The 16,811-nt window shown below is 39.7% G+C and overlaps 1 protein-coding gene across 1 annotated transcript in view; it reads left to right on the forward strand.

Annotated features, from left to right (window-relative positions):
• Positions 1-16,811, forward strand: part of LOC109912117 (probable ATP-dependent RNA helicase DDX60) — a 99,144-nt gene that overhangs the window by 22,314 nt on the left and 60,019 nt on the right. Inside the window, exons 7-10 of the mRNA XM_048616101.1 lie at positions 2,746-2,901; positions 5,813-5,957; positions 7,520-7,675; positions 16,665-16,770. Coding sequence (XP_048472058.1) covers positions 2,746-2,901; positions 5,813-5,957; positions 7,520-7,675; positions 16,665-16,770 — 563 coding nt within the window. The remainder of the gene's footprint in view (positions 1-2,745; positions 2,902-5,812; positions 5,958-7,519; positions 7,676-16,664; positions 16,771-16,811) is intronic.

The following is a 16,811-nucleotide window of genomic DNA, read 5'->3' on the forward strand; positions in this document are numbered from 1 at the left end:
AACAATTCCAAAGAGTCACTACAGTTTGAGTGAGGAGATTCCTCGTTATCTCAGTCCTCAATAACTTTCCTTTTTATTCTGTGTCTCCGTCCCTAACTTATAGACCTCTCACCAAGGGAAACATTCAGTCTGCTTCTACTTTGAGACTAAAAGCCAAAGGAGCAAGAGTAGACCATTCTCTGCCATTTTCTGCTTTGTAATGGGCTCCCATTTGTCTTTGTTAAACTTTTCTTTGTCAACGCTTCTATAGGTATATGAAAATCATTTGTGTATCTTGCTATTCTGCTTTTTCTTTATCAATTTCTTGTTCCTCCTTTGCTGAATTATAAAATTCTCCCACTCCAGAGTCTAACAGCTATTTTTCTGATAACTTTATAAGCCGCCTCCTTTGACCTAATACTATTTTTAACTTCATTTGTCCATCATGGTGCTCTTGCTTTTCTTCCCTCAGTATGTTGAGCTTAAGAATGCGTGTGTTTTTGAAAACCAAACATTTTAAAAATGTTAACTATTTATTGATCTACTGTCAAAACTTTTAATATAGTTTTGCAGTCCACCACATGCCAATATCCTCCTCCAAGCTTTGTAATTGCATTTAATTAGATTTAAGACCCTAGTTTAAGATTGAACTACATACATTTCAAACTTGATGGAAAACTTTTACAATGCTCACTGTTCCCTAAAGGTTCATTTTCAACAAGATATTCATTTTCTCTTTCTTGATGAATAATACAAAATCTGGAATAACTTGAATCCTGGTTGGTTCTTTAACATGTTGATCCAGAATCTCAAACACGTTCTGGGAGTTGCTCTCCTACAGCATTGGTGCTGACTGGATTTAATGGCCTATGTAGGTTGATGTAACCCATGATTGCTGCATTTTCTATGTCAGGTGCACATCTGATATGCTGATTTACACTGTGACCTGCATTACCACTATTTGCTCGTCTATAACCGCACCTACCGGTGTTTGTTGCCTCTTGCTGTTTCTTGGCTCCACCCAAACAGATTCAACAGCCTATTCTTCAGATTGGAGATAATATCTCAGTAATACATTGATCCCACCTCGTTATCAGCACCACTCCACCACCTTCACCTTTTTCAACTATCCTTCCTAAATGCTAAGTAAACTTTTAATGTTTGGCTTGCACTCAAAGAGAATTATTATTCCTGGTTCATTGGAATTATGAAACCCAAGTGCAGTGAACGTTAAGAGGATTAGACAGAAACCTGTAAACAGAACCTGGTCAGCTTTTCCTTCTGTGTGTTATGTCTAAATGTTTCACATTTAACTCCAGCTTTGAAAATTAACTTTTTTGTGAATGTTTTTGAATGAATCAGTTTGTATATTTTTTCTCTCCTTCCTCAAAGATATTGACTTTCTTGAAACTTCAATCAGTCTGTAAAAAAGCTTTCACAACTAGTTATTCAACTACAAGATTATGGCCACCCATTCTGGCCTGATGTACAGTAGAGTTAATATACAGACATTGAGGTCATTTCTTTCCCTTTTGTAAACTAGAAATGTTGAGCTTAATTGTAGTATGTTTTACTGTTGGCTCAGCCAGCTATATTTATATTTTGACTCAGAATTTATGCATATTGAAGTTATTGTTGCTTTCATAGTCATGCTTAAAACGTGCCTTTATATCATCTCTAACTGAGCCTACTCTTGAATTTTCAGTTCTAACCCATCAGTCGGAATTCTAATAATGCTTATCTATTCTTGATATTTTGTCATTTCCTTCTACTGGCTTTAATTTTAGGTGTGAAAATTATTGTTGAACAAATGGTAGCCTACATTTCAGGCCAGTGTTGGAATCTGAATATTGAGTGATGACAAGCTACCGGGTACTATAATTCTCATAGTCTTTTGATCAACATTTTCATTTCATTCAGACAAGCATTTCAAGACTTTGCCATTATTTAGATCAGTGTTGCCCAATAGAAATTGCTGACTGGCCACAAATGTGGCTATGAAGATCTACAGTACTTTAGTTCTGCTAATAGCTTACATGCACTTGTATATGTTTACATAGCAAATATTTACTGGACATTCAGTAACCAAGGGATTAAAGTCCTCACTAAACACTTGCACTTTACTTTGTATCCTGGTATTTTAGCAACATGAACGCAAGAGGGTTAAAAAGTAACTATTGCAATAACATAGAAATGTTAATGGTTCAATGGTAAATTAGAAAAGGCGATCAACAGAAGTATAATTAGCCACATGCAGCTAATGTATTAGATAACATCAGCCTAGAAGAAAGTGATTTTTCAACTTTGCAGATTAGGTTTGGTGGCATTCTGTGCTGTGATGAATTTTTGCAATCTGGATTTAGATTGTTTTTCTTCCATAAGAAATGTCACGCTGTTTAAATACTTAAATTAAGTCACAGCTTTTGCATAAAATGCTGTGAAAACGTCACTGCATCCTTGGTTTTCACATAATTTTCTTCAAGTTTTTGATCCTTTTAATGGTACTTTTAGCTGCTTTTCCGATCAGTGTGTGATTCGTATGCTTCTCATGTTGCTTGATATTATCCCTTATTCAAAGCTATATACATCTGGTCTTGTTGCTTCTTATCACCAACATTTTTGTCTCTACCGGACACCTATTCCTCATTTTTATCTCTTTATTTATAGTTTTGACAGCTGTAACAATTAATTTTCAAATTTGTAGTTTGCAAAGACATGTGCTTAATGTATACTAATTATCTTGTGTTTGCACTTTGAATGTCACAGGCAAAGGATGAAAGCTTAACATTTCAAGAGGCAGCAGACATTTGCCGCATATATTGTGCACATGTGGCCTTAATCTGTCACTTACCATTAACAAAACGAGCCCACAAGGATATCAATTTAAAATGGGTGAAACCAGCCTTCAATTTTCTGCAGTTGGTAAGGGCAAAAACATGTTTAATAGATTTCAAAATTAGTAAGTTACAGTAATAATGGCTTAGTAAATGGCATGGTTAAAACATTTTTTTAGATGCATTCATGGGATGCTGGCATAGCTGGCAAAGCCAGCATTTATTGCCCATTCCGATTTCCCTTGAAGTTGCATGGTAGGCCACTTCACAGGGAAGATGAGTCACCCGTGTTGCTGTGGGTCTGAAATCGCATGTGGGCCAGAACAGGTAAGGACGGGAAAAGTGAACCAGATCAATGTTCATAACAATGGACAGTGGTTATATGGTTGTGATTAGACTGGCTTTTGAATTCCAGATTTGCATTCAATTAACATTTTGCCATCTGCCATGGTGGGAATCAATCTATCTGCGTAGAATATTAGTTGGGACTCTGGATTACTAGTCCAGTTCCACTGCCACTATACCACTGCTTTTGTATGCTTTGGGGCATCTGTGGTTGTGAAAGGTGGCACAGAGATGTAAATGATCTTTCTTCCTGTTATCAGCATAAGTCAACTAAACATGAATTATCTATTTGAGTTAAATTTTGTTTAAAGGTTACATAATCTTTCCACTTCAAATCAAAGCCAAATGCTTTAATAATTAACTGTCATCATATTTAAAATATGCCCTTGATGGTGATTAAAACTACAGCCAGAAGCTATTTTTAACACTCCTGTCGCACAAGATTCAATCAAATGTATGCATTGATCTTGAAAGTTTAAATCAAATTCTGATGGTAACATATTGTATGTGCACTTCATCCTCGTTACCTGCTGATTCACTACCCACATGTCTGTATACTTGTGGTTGGCCCCAGATTCTTTTTGCTTTCCTCAGAGTAGTTTTGTTGTGCTGTCTTTCACGGTACCTAGGAGAGTTATATCGGAGCAACAAAATGTGAACTCTGTTACAAATTTTCTTCCTTTATTCATTCACGGGATGAGGGTGTTACTGGCCAGGCACTATTTATTGCCCATCTCTAATTGCCCAGAGGGCAGTTGAGAGTTAACCAAATTGCTGAGGGTCTGGAGTCACATGTAGGCCAGACCAGGTAAGCATGGCAGTTTCCTTCTCTAAAGGACATCAGTAAACCAGATGGGTTTTTCTGACAATCAACAATGGATTCATGGTCATCATTAGATTCTTAATTCCAGATATTTATTGAATTCAATATTGGTGGCATAATGAGACTGTTACTAGACTGGTAATCTCTTGATCTGACGGTATGGTTTTGCAGCCCTCTGTGGCAGAAGGTGAAATTTGAGTTAAGAGATGGTATAATAGTGACTAAGAAACCATTGTATATTGTCCATAGGGTTGAGTGTGATTGCCCTTGATATCAAGGCTGTGTTTGACTGGAACACTGGGAAAACTCGGTGTGAATCGGTTGGTGGAGGAGGTGCTGTCTCTGCCATAGATGGTTGTGATTCTTAGAGTGAAGCAGTTGGTGTCCATATGCATTAAGACCCAAATGACATCCAAGTTTGGGCTATAAGTAGCAAGTAACGTTATTGCCTCACTGACAGGTAATGCTCACCTCCAATAAAAGAATCTCATAGTCTCCCTCGGTCATTCATTGGCATTACCGTTGCTGAATCCCCAAATATCAATATGGTGAAGCTTAATGTTGACCAGAAATTGAACTGGACCTGCTAGATACATTTGTACCTAAAGGAATAGTTCAGGCACTGGGAATTGTATAGTAAGTAGCTCACCTCTTGTCCCCCAGTATTTGTCCACCATTTGCAAGGCATAAGCTAGGGGTGTCCTGCTTTGATGTCTCTTGTCCGCACCCCCCCCACCACAACACCGCCGCCGCACCCGACCCAACACAATCCAGCACCTTTAGTAGTCATACCCTTCACTGCTGATGCACAGTAACAGGAGCACTGTGAGCCATCTAGATGATGTCCTGCGCAACTCGCATGGGCTCCTTTGGCAACACCTTAAAAAATCCCACAAACCCTACTGTCTAGAAGAACAAGACTAGTAAATGGAATAGACCACTATAAGTTCTCCAAACCGCATATCGTCCTGACTTGGAATTACATCACTGTCAGTGGATGAAAACCCTGGAACTCTATTCCCATTGGCATTGTGCGCACCCCTCACCTCTGCCAGAGGTTATGACCCTTCAGGAACACTGCTCACCACCACCACCTCGATATTTAAGGCTGAGCTAGCAGCACCCACATCTCATGATTGAAGACACAAAAACAAACGGAGCTGTGTGACAAGTCCTAATCTTGATGCCACCAACAAAATGCCAGAATTTCCAGATCTATTTTGTAACCAGATTTAATTTTGAAACAGGATCCTTCAACAGGCCTTTGATCCCTTACTCCGATAGTCTTTGGAATATGTTGTGCTGATTGAATGTAAGCAGTCCTCCTGAATTGGGCATGCTTTGTATCTATTTTGTTTGGAAAAATATTTGTACCCCACGCAAATGAATCACAGTATTTCTCAACAGTATTATAAAATGTTATTTGCATGCTCTTGCTGCTTATAACAGTCTTTTAACTCAAACATGAGACAGTAAGCGTACTAACAGAATTAGAATGTTAGATACTGAAATTTCACCGGTAGAATCCACCTTTAAATCCAGCCCAACTAATGGATAACGTTGTCTCAGTCTATGGGCTAAGTGGGTGCTTTGCTTGGGGAGTGTCATTCCAGTTACTTCTGAGAGCTGCCTAATTTAACAATCTCCATCTGGGCCAACAAAATATCTCAAACCATTTGAATATGTTGAACCAGTCTTTAAAATGATAAGCTCTTTTTTGTTTAGCAGAACATTGAGAAGAAAAATATTCACACAAAAAATGGTTTTGTTTAAAATTGGGCATAATGGAGTTATTACAATTAATTCACATTTTCAAAACTTCATTTTTCAGCTTAATATGAATGAGCATTTTCTCCTAAAGAGCTTTGAAAAATCGAAGAGCTGGAGAGGTGACATGGTGCATTTATGCGACTTGAGTGATAGACTGCTTTTAACAAGATTGGCTGTTGGTTGCAGCACAATAACAGATCATGCAGGTAACATTTTTGAAAGAAAGAACAAATTTCCTATTTACTTCATTCGCTTGATTTTGGTAGTTTTGAATTTTATTTGTCTTAAGTGTTAATAAACACTGCTAGCAGTCTTCATAATTTGTTTTGTGTATCTGAAATAAAACTGCTTTAACAACTTAGCTCTTCATTTCCCTCTACTGCTTGTGCACATATCCAACTAGTAGAATGGGCCAAAAATCGCACAAGAAGTTTGTTGCAAAATGTTTAAAGTCAGAAGTATACTTTGTATCCTTGACAGCATCTTATTATGTCTTTGCAGCCTAATGCTGGTATGTTTCAAAGTCATGTCTCAACTGTTAAAAGCGTGCCTCATGGTGCAAAATAGCTTCACCAGTTTTAATATTGTAAAACGTGGAGTGAGAACAGTTCAACAATCCCATCAAGCCAGATTCTGCCACAGATCACTTGTATCTATTCTGTTTCATATTCTGAGAGTTAGACGTACGTAACTATCCTCAAAGATATTTGGACAATGCAACAGAATATTCTATCTCCTGTGAACAACATGCCATCCACTCTAATAGCCAAGTGGCATAAAAGTATTAGATTTGTTTGCTTTTTTTTTGAGGCTGGAATTTCCAAACCCCACAAGTAAGTTTAAGTTTGCAGATCACTATCCAACATCCTTGAGAATGGGGGTCAGCATTGTTCAGAACTTAATTGGACCAGCAAGAAAAATACTGTGGTTAAAAGAACAGGTCTGATTTTTGGGAGTTCTGCAGCAATAAATTCACCACTGACTCCATTAAGTCTGCTCACCATCTAGAGAGCACAAGAAAGCAATGTGATGGAATACTCCCCAGTTGCCAGGACAAGTGCAGCTCCAATGTCATTCTAGAGGTTAGATGTCATCCAGGACAAAGCAGCCTGCTTATTTAGTTCCCAAAGTACCATATTAAAATTTGCTTCCTCCATCACCAATGCGCAGTTGGCAGCAGTGTATACCATATGCAAGATTCAATATAGAAGCTTGTCAAGCCTGTTTTGGCACCACGCATGGTTTCTACCACTTAGGACAAGGGCAGCAGTTGCACTGGAACATCACCACCTGCAAGTTCTCTTGCAAGTTTCACGTTATCTTGACATGCACCTGTGTCACTGTTCCTTCACACTTACTGGGTCAGTCTCCTAGAACTCCCTTCCTAACATCATTGTGGTTATACCTCCATTTGATAGATTGCAGTGTTTGAAGTGGGCAAATCACCCGGATTCTTCTCAAGGGCTGCTAGGAATAAGCAACAAATGCTGGCCTAGCCGTGGATAAGAATAAAAATAAATCCTTGCCAGTGTGAGTGCAACACTCTGACTTATAATTTGAAAATGCCCTGAATAAAACCGTGCTGTAAATACTTAAAATGTAATAATGGCAATCACTTTATAATATTCTCAGCCAAATGTACATTGATATTGTCAATAATAGGACTTCTCTTAATTTAAGCATGCTGAAGTAAAATACAAGCATATTCTCGTACCACAAAGAAAGTGCTGTTTTACCTTGTTGAGTATTATCTGTTTTTAATATACAGGTTCCATTTCTCTGGGTGAGGTAATTGAAAAAGAGTACAAGCAAATGTGGGACAGTTTGACCAGCTTAATTTCTGACTGTGACATTGGGAATGCATTTCCTTTGCAAATTACATCAGAACTGCTGGTGCAAGAGAATGACGGCTTACTGAAAAAAGGTAATTAAGCTTTAACACACTTATGGTTGTGTATTTTTTTCTGGTAGCTTTGACCTAAGTGAAGATTCTTTGTGCAAGGATGTATATCAAACATAACATTGTACGCTATTATTGAATCTTTACTGTAGAAGATGTATAGTATTTACATTCAGTCAGAAAAGAAAGATATCAAGAAGCTTTAGAGAGGTTTTTGGAAAGTGGAAAGGCTTAGTGCGGGAAGTCCTAATGTAGTACTGAGGCATCTGGGTTTCAGTTGTTCAGCGGCTGGAGTCTGGGAGAGAGCGCGAGGGCAGCCAGGAAGGTAAGCTTTCATTATAAAAGTCTTACCTCGCATGACTGCAGGCTTCAGTTGTTCAGCGGAGGAGGAGTCTCAGAGCGGGTGCGAGTGGTCAGCTGGGTAATGGTTATCTTTCACCCAATAAATATGGGAAGTAACTAATACCCGAGACGCTACATGTGTAGTGTCTTCCGCCCTTCCACCTCCTCTAACCTAATAATAAAGACTCAGTGTGGTGAGCAGGTAAGCTATTTGCATTTTTTTTCTCATCTCTTTGTTATCTTTTGGGGAGGTCACCTAGACGCCAAATCCTCTGGGAGCAGTTCAGAAGGCAAAACCGGAGTCTGAGTATATAATGGAGTAAACTTACTGGTTCAGAGAACACTGCGAAATGAAAAAAAAAGTAATTAATTTTAAATAACTAACTAAGTAGAGATGGCAGGTCAGGTGATGTGTTGTGCTGTATGATGTGGGAGCTAGCTGATCCCATTGAGAATGGCGGTGACCACATCTGTAGCAAGTGTTGGCTGCTTCAGGAGCTCCGGCTCAGAATTGATGAGCTGGAATCCGAACTCCGAACACTGCAGCACATCCGGGAGGGGGAAGATACTTGGATGCTGTGTTCCAGGAAGCAGTCACACCTAGTAGATTAACTAATGTTAATTCGATCAGCGGCCAGGGACGGCAGTGTGTGACTGCGAGTGAGGCAGGTAGAGGGACCCTGCAGACAGGAATACAGGAGCTGCAGCCCTTGACATTGTCCCACAAGTATGAGGCACTTGCTCCCTGCGTGGATGAGGAACAGGGCTGCAGGAAGGATGAGTCAACTGACCATGGTTCAGGAAGCCATTCAAGAGGGGAGAGCTAAAGGACAGATTGTAGTTGTAGGGGATTCCATCATCAGGGGGATAGACAGTATCCTTTGCCAGCAGGATAGAGTGTCCCACATGGTGTGTTGCCTGCCCGGTGCCAGGATGCGAGACATCTCTGACTGGCTTGAGAGGATACTAGAGAGGGAGGGGAAGGAAAGGATCCAGTTGTTGTGGTCCACGTAGGTACCAACAACATAGGCAAGACTAGGAAAAAAGACCTGTTTCGGGATTATGAAAAGCTAGGAACAAAATTAAAAAACAGGTCTTCAATGGTCATAATCTCTGGATTGCTGCCCGAGCCACGTGCAAATTGGCATAGGGAGGCGAGGATCAGGGAAGTAAACACGTGGCTAAAAGAGTAGTGTGGGAAAGAGGGTTTTCTTTTCATGGGGCACTGGCATCGGTTCTGGTACAGGAGGGATCTATACCGCTGGGATGGACTCCACCTGAACAGGGCCAGGTCCAGTGTTCTGGCGAAAAGGGTAAATAGGGTGGTTAATAGGACTTTATACTAGTAAGTAGGGGGGAAGGGAGGAGTGAGCGTACAGGTAGTATAACAATTAATGGAAGGCAAAGCAGCAGGTGATGAGGAAGCTTCAACTCCATTAAAAATTAGGAAAAAAGTTAAAGGGAAGGAGAATTCAAGAGCTGTTAGTAATGGAGGTAATAAGACCCAAAAAGAAGGTGCAAAAACGGGCATAAAGGCACTTTATCTGAATGCTCGGAGCATTCGAAACAAGGTGGATGAGTTGACGGTGCAAATCATGGCAAATGGGTATTACAGAGACATGGTTGCAGGATGGTCATGACTGGGAGTTAAATATCCAAGGTTATCAAATTGTTTGGAAGGACAGACAGGAAGGTAAGGGAGGTGGTGTCGCTCTGATTTTTAAGGATGATATCAGGGCACTAGTGAGAGATGATAATAGGTTCTGCTGAACAGAAGATTGAATCCATTTGGGTGGGAATTAGAAATTGCAGGGAGAAGAAGTCACTGATGGGTGTGGTCTGTAGGCCACCAAATAATGACATTGTGGTGGGGCGGGCAATAAACATAGAAATAGCTAATGCATGTAAAAATGGTACAACAATTATCATGGGGGATTTTAATCTACATATCGATTGGTCAAACCAGGTCGGTCATGGCAGCCTTGAGGAGGGGTTCATACAATGCATCTGCAATAATTTCCTTGAACAATATGTAATGGAACCTACAAGGGAGCAAGCTATCCTAGATCTAGTCCTGTGTAATGAGCCTGGAATAATTAATGATCTCACAGTTAGGGATCCTCTCGGAAGGAGCGATCACAGTATGGTCGTATTTAAAATACAGATGGAGTGTGAGAAGTTTAAATCCAGTACCAATGTCCTGTGCTTAAACAAAGGAGACTATGAAGGAATGAGGAAGGAGTTAGCTAAGGTAGAATGGGAGCAAAAACTTTATGGTGGGTCAATTGAGGAACAGTGGAGGACTTTCAAAACGATTTTTCACTGCTCAGCAGAAGTATATTCCAGTGATAAGGAAGAACTGTAGGAAAAGAGAGAGCCAGCCATGGATGTCTAAGGAAATGAAGTATCAGATTGAAAAAAAACACGTACAAAAAAGCAAAGAGTAGTGGGAAACTAGTAGACTGGGAAATGTTTAAAGGCCAACAGAAAACCACAAAAAAAGTTATAAAGAAAAGTAAGATAGATTATGGGAGTAAACTAGCTCAGAATATAAAAATAGGTAGCAAAAGTTTCTATAAATATGTAAATCATAAAAGAGTGGGGAAGGTAAACATTGGTCCTTTAGAGGATGAGAAGGCCAGTTTAATAACTGGGAATGAGGAAATAGCTGAGGCATTAAACGGTTATTTTGTGTCAGTCTTCACAGTGGAAGACACAAATAACATGCCAAAAACTGATGGCAAGAAGGTTATAGCAGGTGAGGACCTAGAAACTATATTATCACTAAGGAGGCAGTGCTGGGCAAGCTAATGGGGCTAAAGATAGACAAGTCTCCTGGCCCTGATGAAATGCATCCCAGGGTACTAAGAGGTGATGGGGGAAATAGCAAATGCACTAGTAACTATTTACCAAAATTCACTGGACTCTGGGGTGGTTCCCGCAGATTGGAAAACAGCCAATGTGACGCCACTGTTTAAAAAAGGAAGTAGACAAAAAGCAGGTAACTATAGGCCAGTTAGCTTAACTTCGGTAGTGGGGAAAATGCTTGAATCTATCATTAAGGAAGAAATAACAAGACATCTGGATATAAATTGTCCCATTGGGAACACCCAGCATGGGTTGATGAAGGGTAGGTCATGTTTAACTAATTTGGTGGAATTCTTTGAGGACATTACTTGCATGGTGGACAATGGGGAACCTGTGGATGTGGTGTATCTGGATTTCCAGAAGGCATTTGACAAGGTGCCACACCAAAGGCTGCTAAATAAGATAAAGCTGCATGGTATTACAGGTAATCTATTAACGTGGATAGAGGATTGGTTGACTAGTAGAAAACAAAGAGTAGGGGTAAATGGGTGTTTTTCTGGTTGGCGGTCAGTGGCTAGTGGTGTGCCTCAGGGATCAGTGTTGGGACTGCAATTGTTTACAATTTACGTAGATGATTTGGAGTTGGGGGCTAAGTGTGGTGTGTCAAAATTTGCAGATGACACTAAGATGAGTGGTAGAGCAAAGTGTGCAGAAGACACTGAAAGTCTGCAGAGGGATATAGATAGTCTAAGTGAGTGGGCAAAGGTCTGGCAGATGTTAAGTGTGAGGTCATCCATTTTGGTAGGAATAACAACAAAATGGACTATGTTTTAAATGGTAAAAAATTGCAGCATGTTGCTGTGCAGAGGGACTTGGATGTCCTTGTGCATGAATCGCTGAAGGTGGGATTGCAGGTGCAGCAGGTAATTAAAAAGGCAAATGGAAATTTGTCTGTCATTGCTTGAGGGATGGAGTTTAAAAACAGGGAGGCTATGCTGCAGCTGTATAGGGTCCTGATGAGGCCACACCTGGAGTACTGTGTGCAGTTTTGGTCTCCTTACTTGAGAAGGGATAAACTAGCACTGGAGGGGGTGCAGAGGAGATTCACTCGGTTGATTCCAGAGTTGAGAGGGTTGGATTATGAGGAGAGACTGAGTAGGCTGGGTTTATACTCATTGGAATTCAGAAGAATGAGTGGAGATCTTATAGAAACATATAGATTGTGGAAGGAATAGATAAGGTGGAGGCAGGGAGGTTGTTTCCACTAGCAGGTGAAACTAGGACTAGGGGGCACAGCCTCAAAATAAAGGGAAGTAGATGTCGGACTGAGGTCAGGAGGAACTTCTTCACCCAAAGGGTTATGAATCTGTGGAATTCCCTGCCCAGTGAAGCGGTTGAAGCTACCTCACTGAATGTGTTTAAGGCAAGGCTAGATAAATTTTTGAACAGTAAAGGAATTAAAGGTTATGGTGAGCAGGCGGGTAAGTGGAGCTGAATCTCAAAAAGATCAGCCATGATCTTATTGTATGGCGGTGCAGGCTCGAGGAGCCAGATGGCCTACTCCTGCTCCTAGTTCTTATGTTCTTATGTCCCAGCTGACAATTGAGAGGTAGAAATGGGGGATTTAGGTAGAAAATTGGAGTTAGAGGACACAAAGTAGTTCTGGAAAAGATTGGAATATTTAAAAAAACCATGACTTTCATGAGTGAAAACAAAAGAGTTGAATTGGAGCAGTTAAATGGGTCTGGAACCACACAGTTCTGTTAAAGAGGTTGTGAACAAGATGCAGTAAAAAAAACAAGTGTGGCATGATTTTGGATAAGTTGGAAAATGGAGGCTGAGTATCCATGAAGAGAGACCTTTGTTTAAAAAAAAACTCTTTTCAAATGCTTGTGCAATTTTCTTGATAAGTAAAAGATTGTTTTGAAAGCTGCTTTGTGGGAAAGCAGGCCATGTACTAATGGGAGTGGGCCAGGAGGGTGGTTAAGATAGGTTTTGCCCTCCATTCCCCTTTTTCACATTATTATCACCAGAATATAACTCTTTCATGACTAGTTTTCTTTCTTCAGAAATAATCTTTTGTTATTTGCTCTCCCAAAAATTTAATAATTAAAACGTTTTATTATATCTCATTTATTTGTTGTTTTCACAAAAGCAGTGAATACTTCAAGCCTTTTTTCATAAGCGTTTATTTTGGTACTTTTCTCATTAATCTTGGCTGTTTCCTTTCCATAAATTTATTTTTGTATAAGAGTACGCAGGACTGCAAACTATATTCTCAGCTATTATCTTGTCGAGCTTAAGCATTGTTTTATTTTATATTCAACGCTTTCTTGTGTATAAGACTCAATACTATCTTCTGTTTATTTTTAAAACTGACTGCACTCTATGCAAGTATATTGCCTTGGGTTTTTGCTACTTTTTCACATGTAATTTTAGCAGACGAACAAATAAATATTAACTTTATAGAATGATTTTTGCTATTAGATGGCTGCTATGCTGCTTCGTGTTTCAGTTGTGACTTTACATAATATGATAAAATGGTTACTGTAGGAGGCAGCCATTTGGCCTGTCATGTCTGCACTGACTCTACAAATGACCATTATGGCTCCATGCCATTCATCTGCCTTTGCCTCCTAACCCTGTGCATTATTTCTGTTAAAATAATCTTCTAATATCTTGAACACCTTGATTGAATCTGCGTTCACACTTGTAGGCTGTGCATTCTAGACTGTAACTACTTGCTGTATGAAAAAGTTTTTTTCTCATCGCATTTACTGTATAATATGGATAAACGTGAAGTTACCCATTTTGGCAGCCAAAATAGGAAGGCAGATTATTATTTGGCTGTAAATTGACGATGAATGTTCATTGAGACCTGGGTGTGCAGGTGCAGCAGTCATTAAAGAAGGCCAACTGTATGCTGGTCTTCAGAGCAAGAGGATGCAAGTACAAGAACAAGGATGTCTTGCTGCAATTATACAGGGCATTGGTGACCTTATACCTAGAATATTGTGTGCAGTTTTGGTCTCCTTATCCGAGGAGCAGTGCTCTTGCTATAGAGAGAGTGCAGCGAAGGTTTATGAAGTTGGTTCCTGGGATGGTAGGTCTGATGTATGAGGAGAGATTGAATTGGTCGTATTCACTGGAGGTTAGAAGAATAGAGTGGGGATGGAATCTCATAGAAATCTTTACAATTCTAACAGAACTAGACAGGTTAGATGCAGGAAGGATATTCCTGATGGTACGGGTGTGTGCAAAATCAGGTGTCATAGTTTAAGGATAAGGGGTTAACTTTTTGCGATTGAGATGAGGAGAAATGTCTTCACGCAGAGCATGGTGAGCCTGTAGAATTCACTACCACACAATGGGGTTGAGGCCAAAATATTGCTTTCAAGGAGGTGGATATTGTTGTTGTGGCTAAAGGGACATAGAGAGGATGGGATTTGGATAGTAAGTTTAATGATCAGCCATGGTAGTAGTGAATGGCTTTCTTTTGCTCCTATCTTCTATGTTTGCTTTAGCAAACGACCTTCGCTCCTATGATGCTGCTTGACCTGCTGTGTTCATCCAGCCCTGCACCTTGTTGTCTCGACCTTCAATATCTGCCTTCTAATTGTCACCCATTTCACAAGTAGGAACAATTTCTCCATATCTACTCCATCCAGATTCCTGAAAATATCTTGTGCAGTTTCTCCAGTGTATTCACATCCTCCATGAAGTGTGGCATCCAAACTGTAAGCAATGCTGAGATCTAACTAGTGTCATATGCAAGTTCAGCAGAAATTCTTTGCTCTTCAGTTCTGTACCCTTATTAATGAAATCTAGGAATCTATATGCTAATGTAACTGCTCTCTCCCACTGTCCTGCAACAGTTTAATGACTTACACGTTTACTCCTGGGCATCCTTTAGAATAGAATCCTTTATTTTGTATTGTCTCCATCTTCTTTCTACCAAAATGTATCACATCAAACTTTTCTTGAACTTTATCGACACCTCTCTGCTCACTCCACCAATTTGTCAATGTCACTGAGTTCTACACTGTCTTCCTCACAGTTTACGATGCTTCCAAGTTTTGTATCGTCTTCAGAATTTGAGATTATCCATTGTCCCCAAGATCTACAAAACCAGAGCCCCAACACCGACTCCTCCGTAACCCTTCCACGGCCTGACAAAATATCCAATAATCGTTACTCTCTTTCCTATCACTCGGCCATTTCTTTAGCTATGGTGTTACTACCTTTTTTTATTTTAACTTGGCTCATAGATCTAATGTGTGGCAGTGTATCAAATTACTTTCTGGAAGCCCATGTACATTATGGCAACTGCATTACTCTCAACAACCCTCTGTTACTTCTTTAGGAACATTCTGTGTTAGTTGGACACAGTCCCTCAGAAAATCCATACTGGTTCCTCTTAATTAACCTTTATTTCTCCATGGACTAGTAATTCTGTCCTAAATTACTGTTTCTAGAAGTTTCCTCGCCACCAAAGTTAAACTGAATGGCCTGTAATTGCTGGGCTTATCCTTGCACCCAGACATGGACATATGCCTGCAATTCTCCAGTTCTCTGGCACCATCCTGAATCTAAGGAAGACTGAAACTTTGTCAGTACTTCTGCAGTTTTGACTTACTTTCATCAATATCCTTAGATGCATCTCATCCAGTCCTGGTGCCTTGTCAACTTTAGGAACAAGCAGTTTATCCAATAACATCACATTATCAGATTTGAACTCTTCCAGCGACTGAATACACTCCTCTCTCACCATGACTTTGTTAGCATCTGCTTCCTTGGTAGAGACAGATGCAAGATATTCATGTGATACCTCAGACATGACCCTTGCTTCAATTTCTAAATACTGTTTTTTGGGCCCTAATCGGCTCTACTCCATGTGCCATCTTTTTACGATTTATGTGTCCATTGAAACCTTTGTCCATCAGTAGTTAACCTTGGTCTGAGTAGCTTGCTCAGATATTCCAGAGGCTAGTTAAGAATTGTGGTTCTGACGTTATGTAATCCTGTCCAATTAAAGGTGCAGATTTCCTTCTGTAAAGGACATCTAAATGACTTTTTCATGTTTACTATTACTGACTTTCAATTCCAGATTTTTAAGAATAATTCAACTTAAAATTCACCCTCTTCACAGTGGGATTTGAATCTATTGGTCTGGATCTCGGCTTACTAGTCCAGTGATATTACTGCTATACTGTCATCTCCCCAAAAGTAAAGTTTTATTTTCCCTAACAGGACCACAGAATTTATGTATTGGATAGATTGTAGTTAACACACAGTTTTGGGAAGATCCTTTGCATAAGTGACCAAATTCTTCCCCATCTAATTAACCAACATGATATACAATTGCACTGTCATAGTGTCATTTGAAAATGAAAATAAAATATTTTCCTAGCTATGCTGAGAGTTGGCTGCAGACTTTTGCAAGCCCTCATTGTTCTAGAATATTTTTAGAAGTGCTTTAGAACTTGCTAGGAGGAGTGGCTTTGAACTCATGTCAGGTTTTAATGGACCAGGAGTTATTGCAACAGAGCTTTGTGTTGGGCTCAAGTAAGAGAGGCAGCTGTTAGAAGGAAGGAAATAAAGGGCTGAATTCTAGTGTCTTTCAGGTGGCTTGTACAATGAACAGGAGTTGAGTAATAGTACCAGCTATCCTGGAGAAACAATTCTGTGGATCTGTTAATAAATAGATTTAACTGATATCGTAAAGTGGTGGGCTTAATGGAAATAATTGAATGTTGCTTATCAAAATGTGCGTGTTATCTTTTAATGCATTAAAAGTCAATTGTTTTAAAACATGTTCTAGCAATTGGGTAGTGTCACTATTGTGTTCTCCTTGTTTTACCAGAAAGTCCTTTGGAGGTAATTCCTGAAGTAGGTTTCATCCCAGTGAACATTCCCCTGGTTGAAGAATATGCTGGAGATGTTTTAAAGGATGTGCCTACGTTAAGCAAGTAAGAATGAATTAAATTTATAATAGTATGCATTTTTGTCC

The sequence above is a fragment of the Rhincodon typus genome, chromosome 1, assembly GCF_021869965.1.
Source record: "Rhincodon typus isolate 14 chromosome 1, sRhiTyp1.1, whole genome shotgun sequence".
In the NCBI taxonomy this organism is placed as follows: Eukaryota; Metazoa; Chordata; class Chondrichthyes; order Orectolobiformes; family Rhincodontidae; genus Rhincodon; species Rhincodon typus.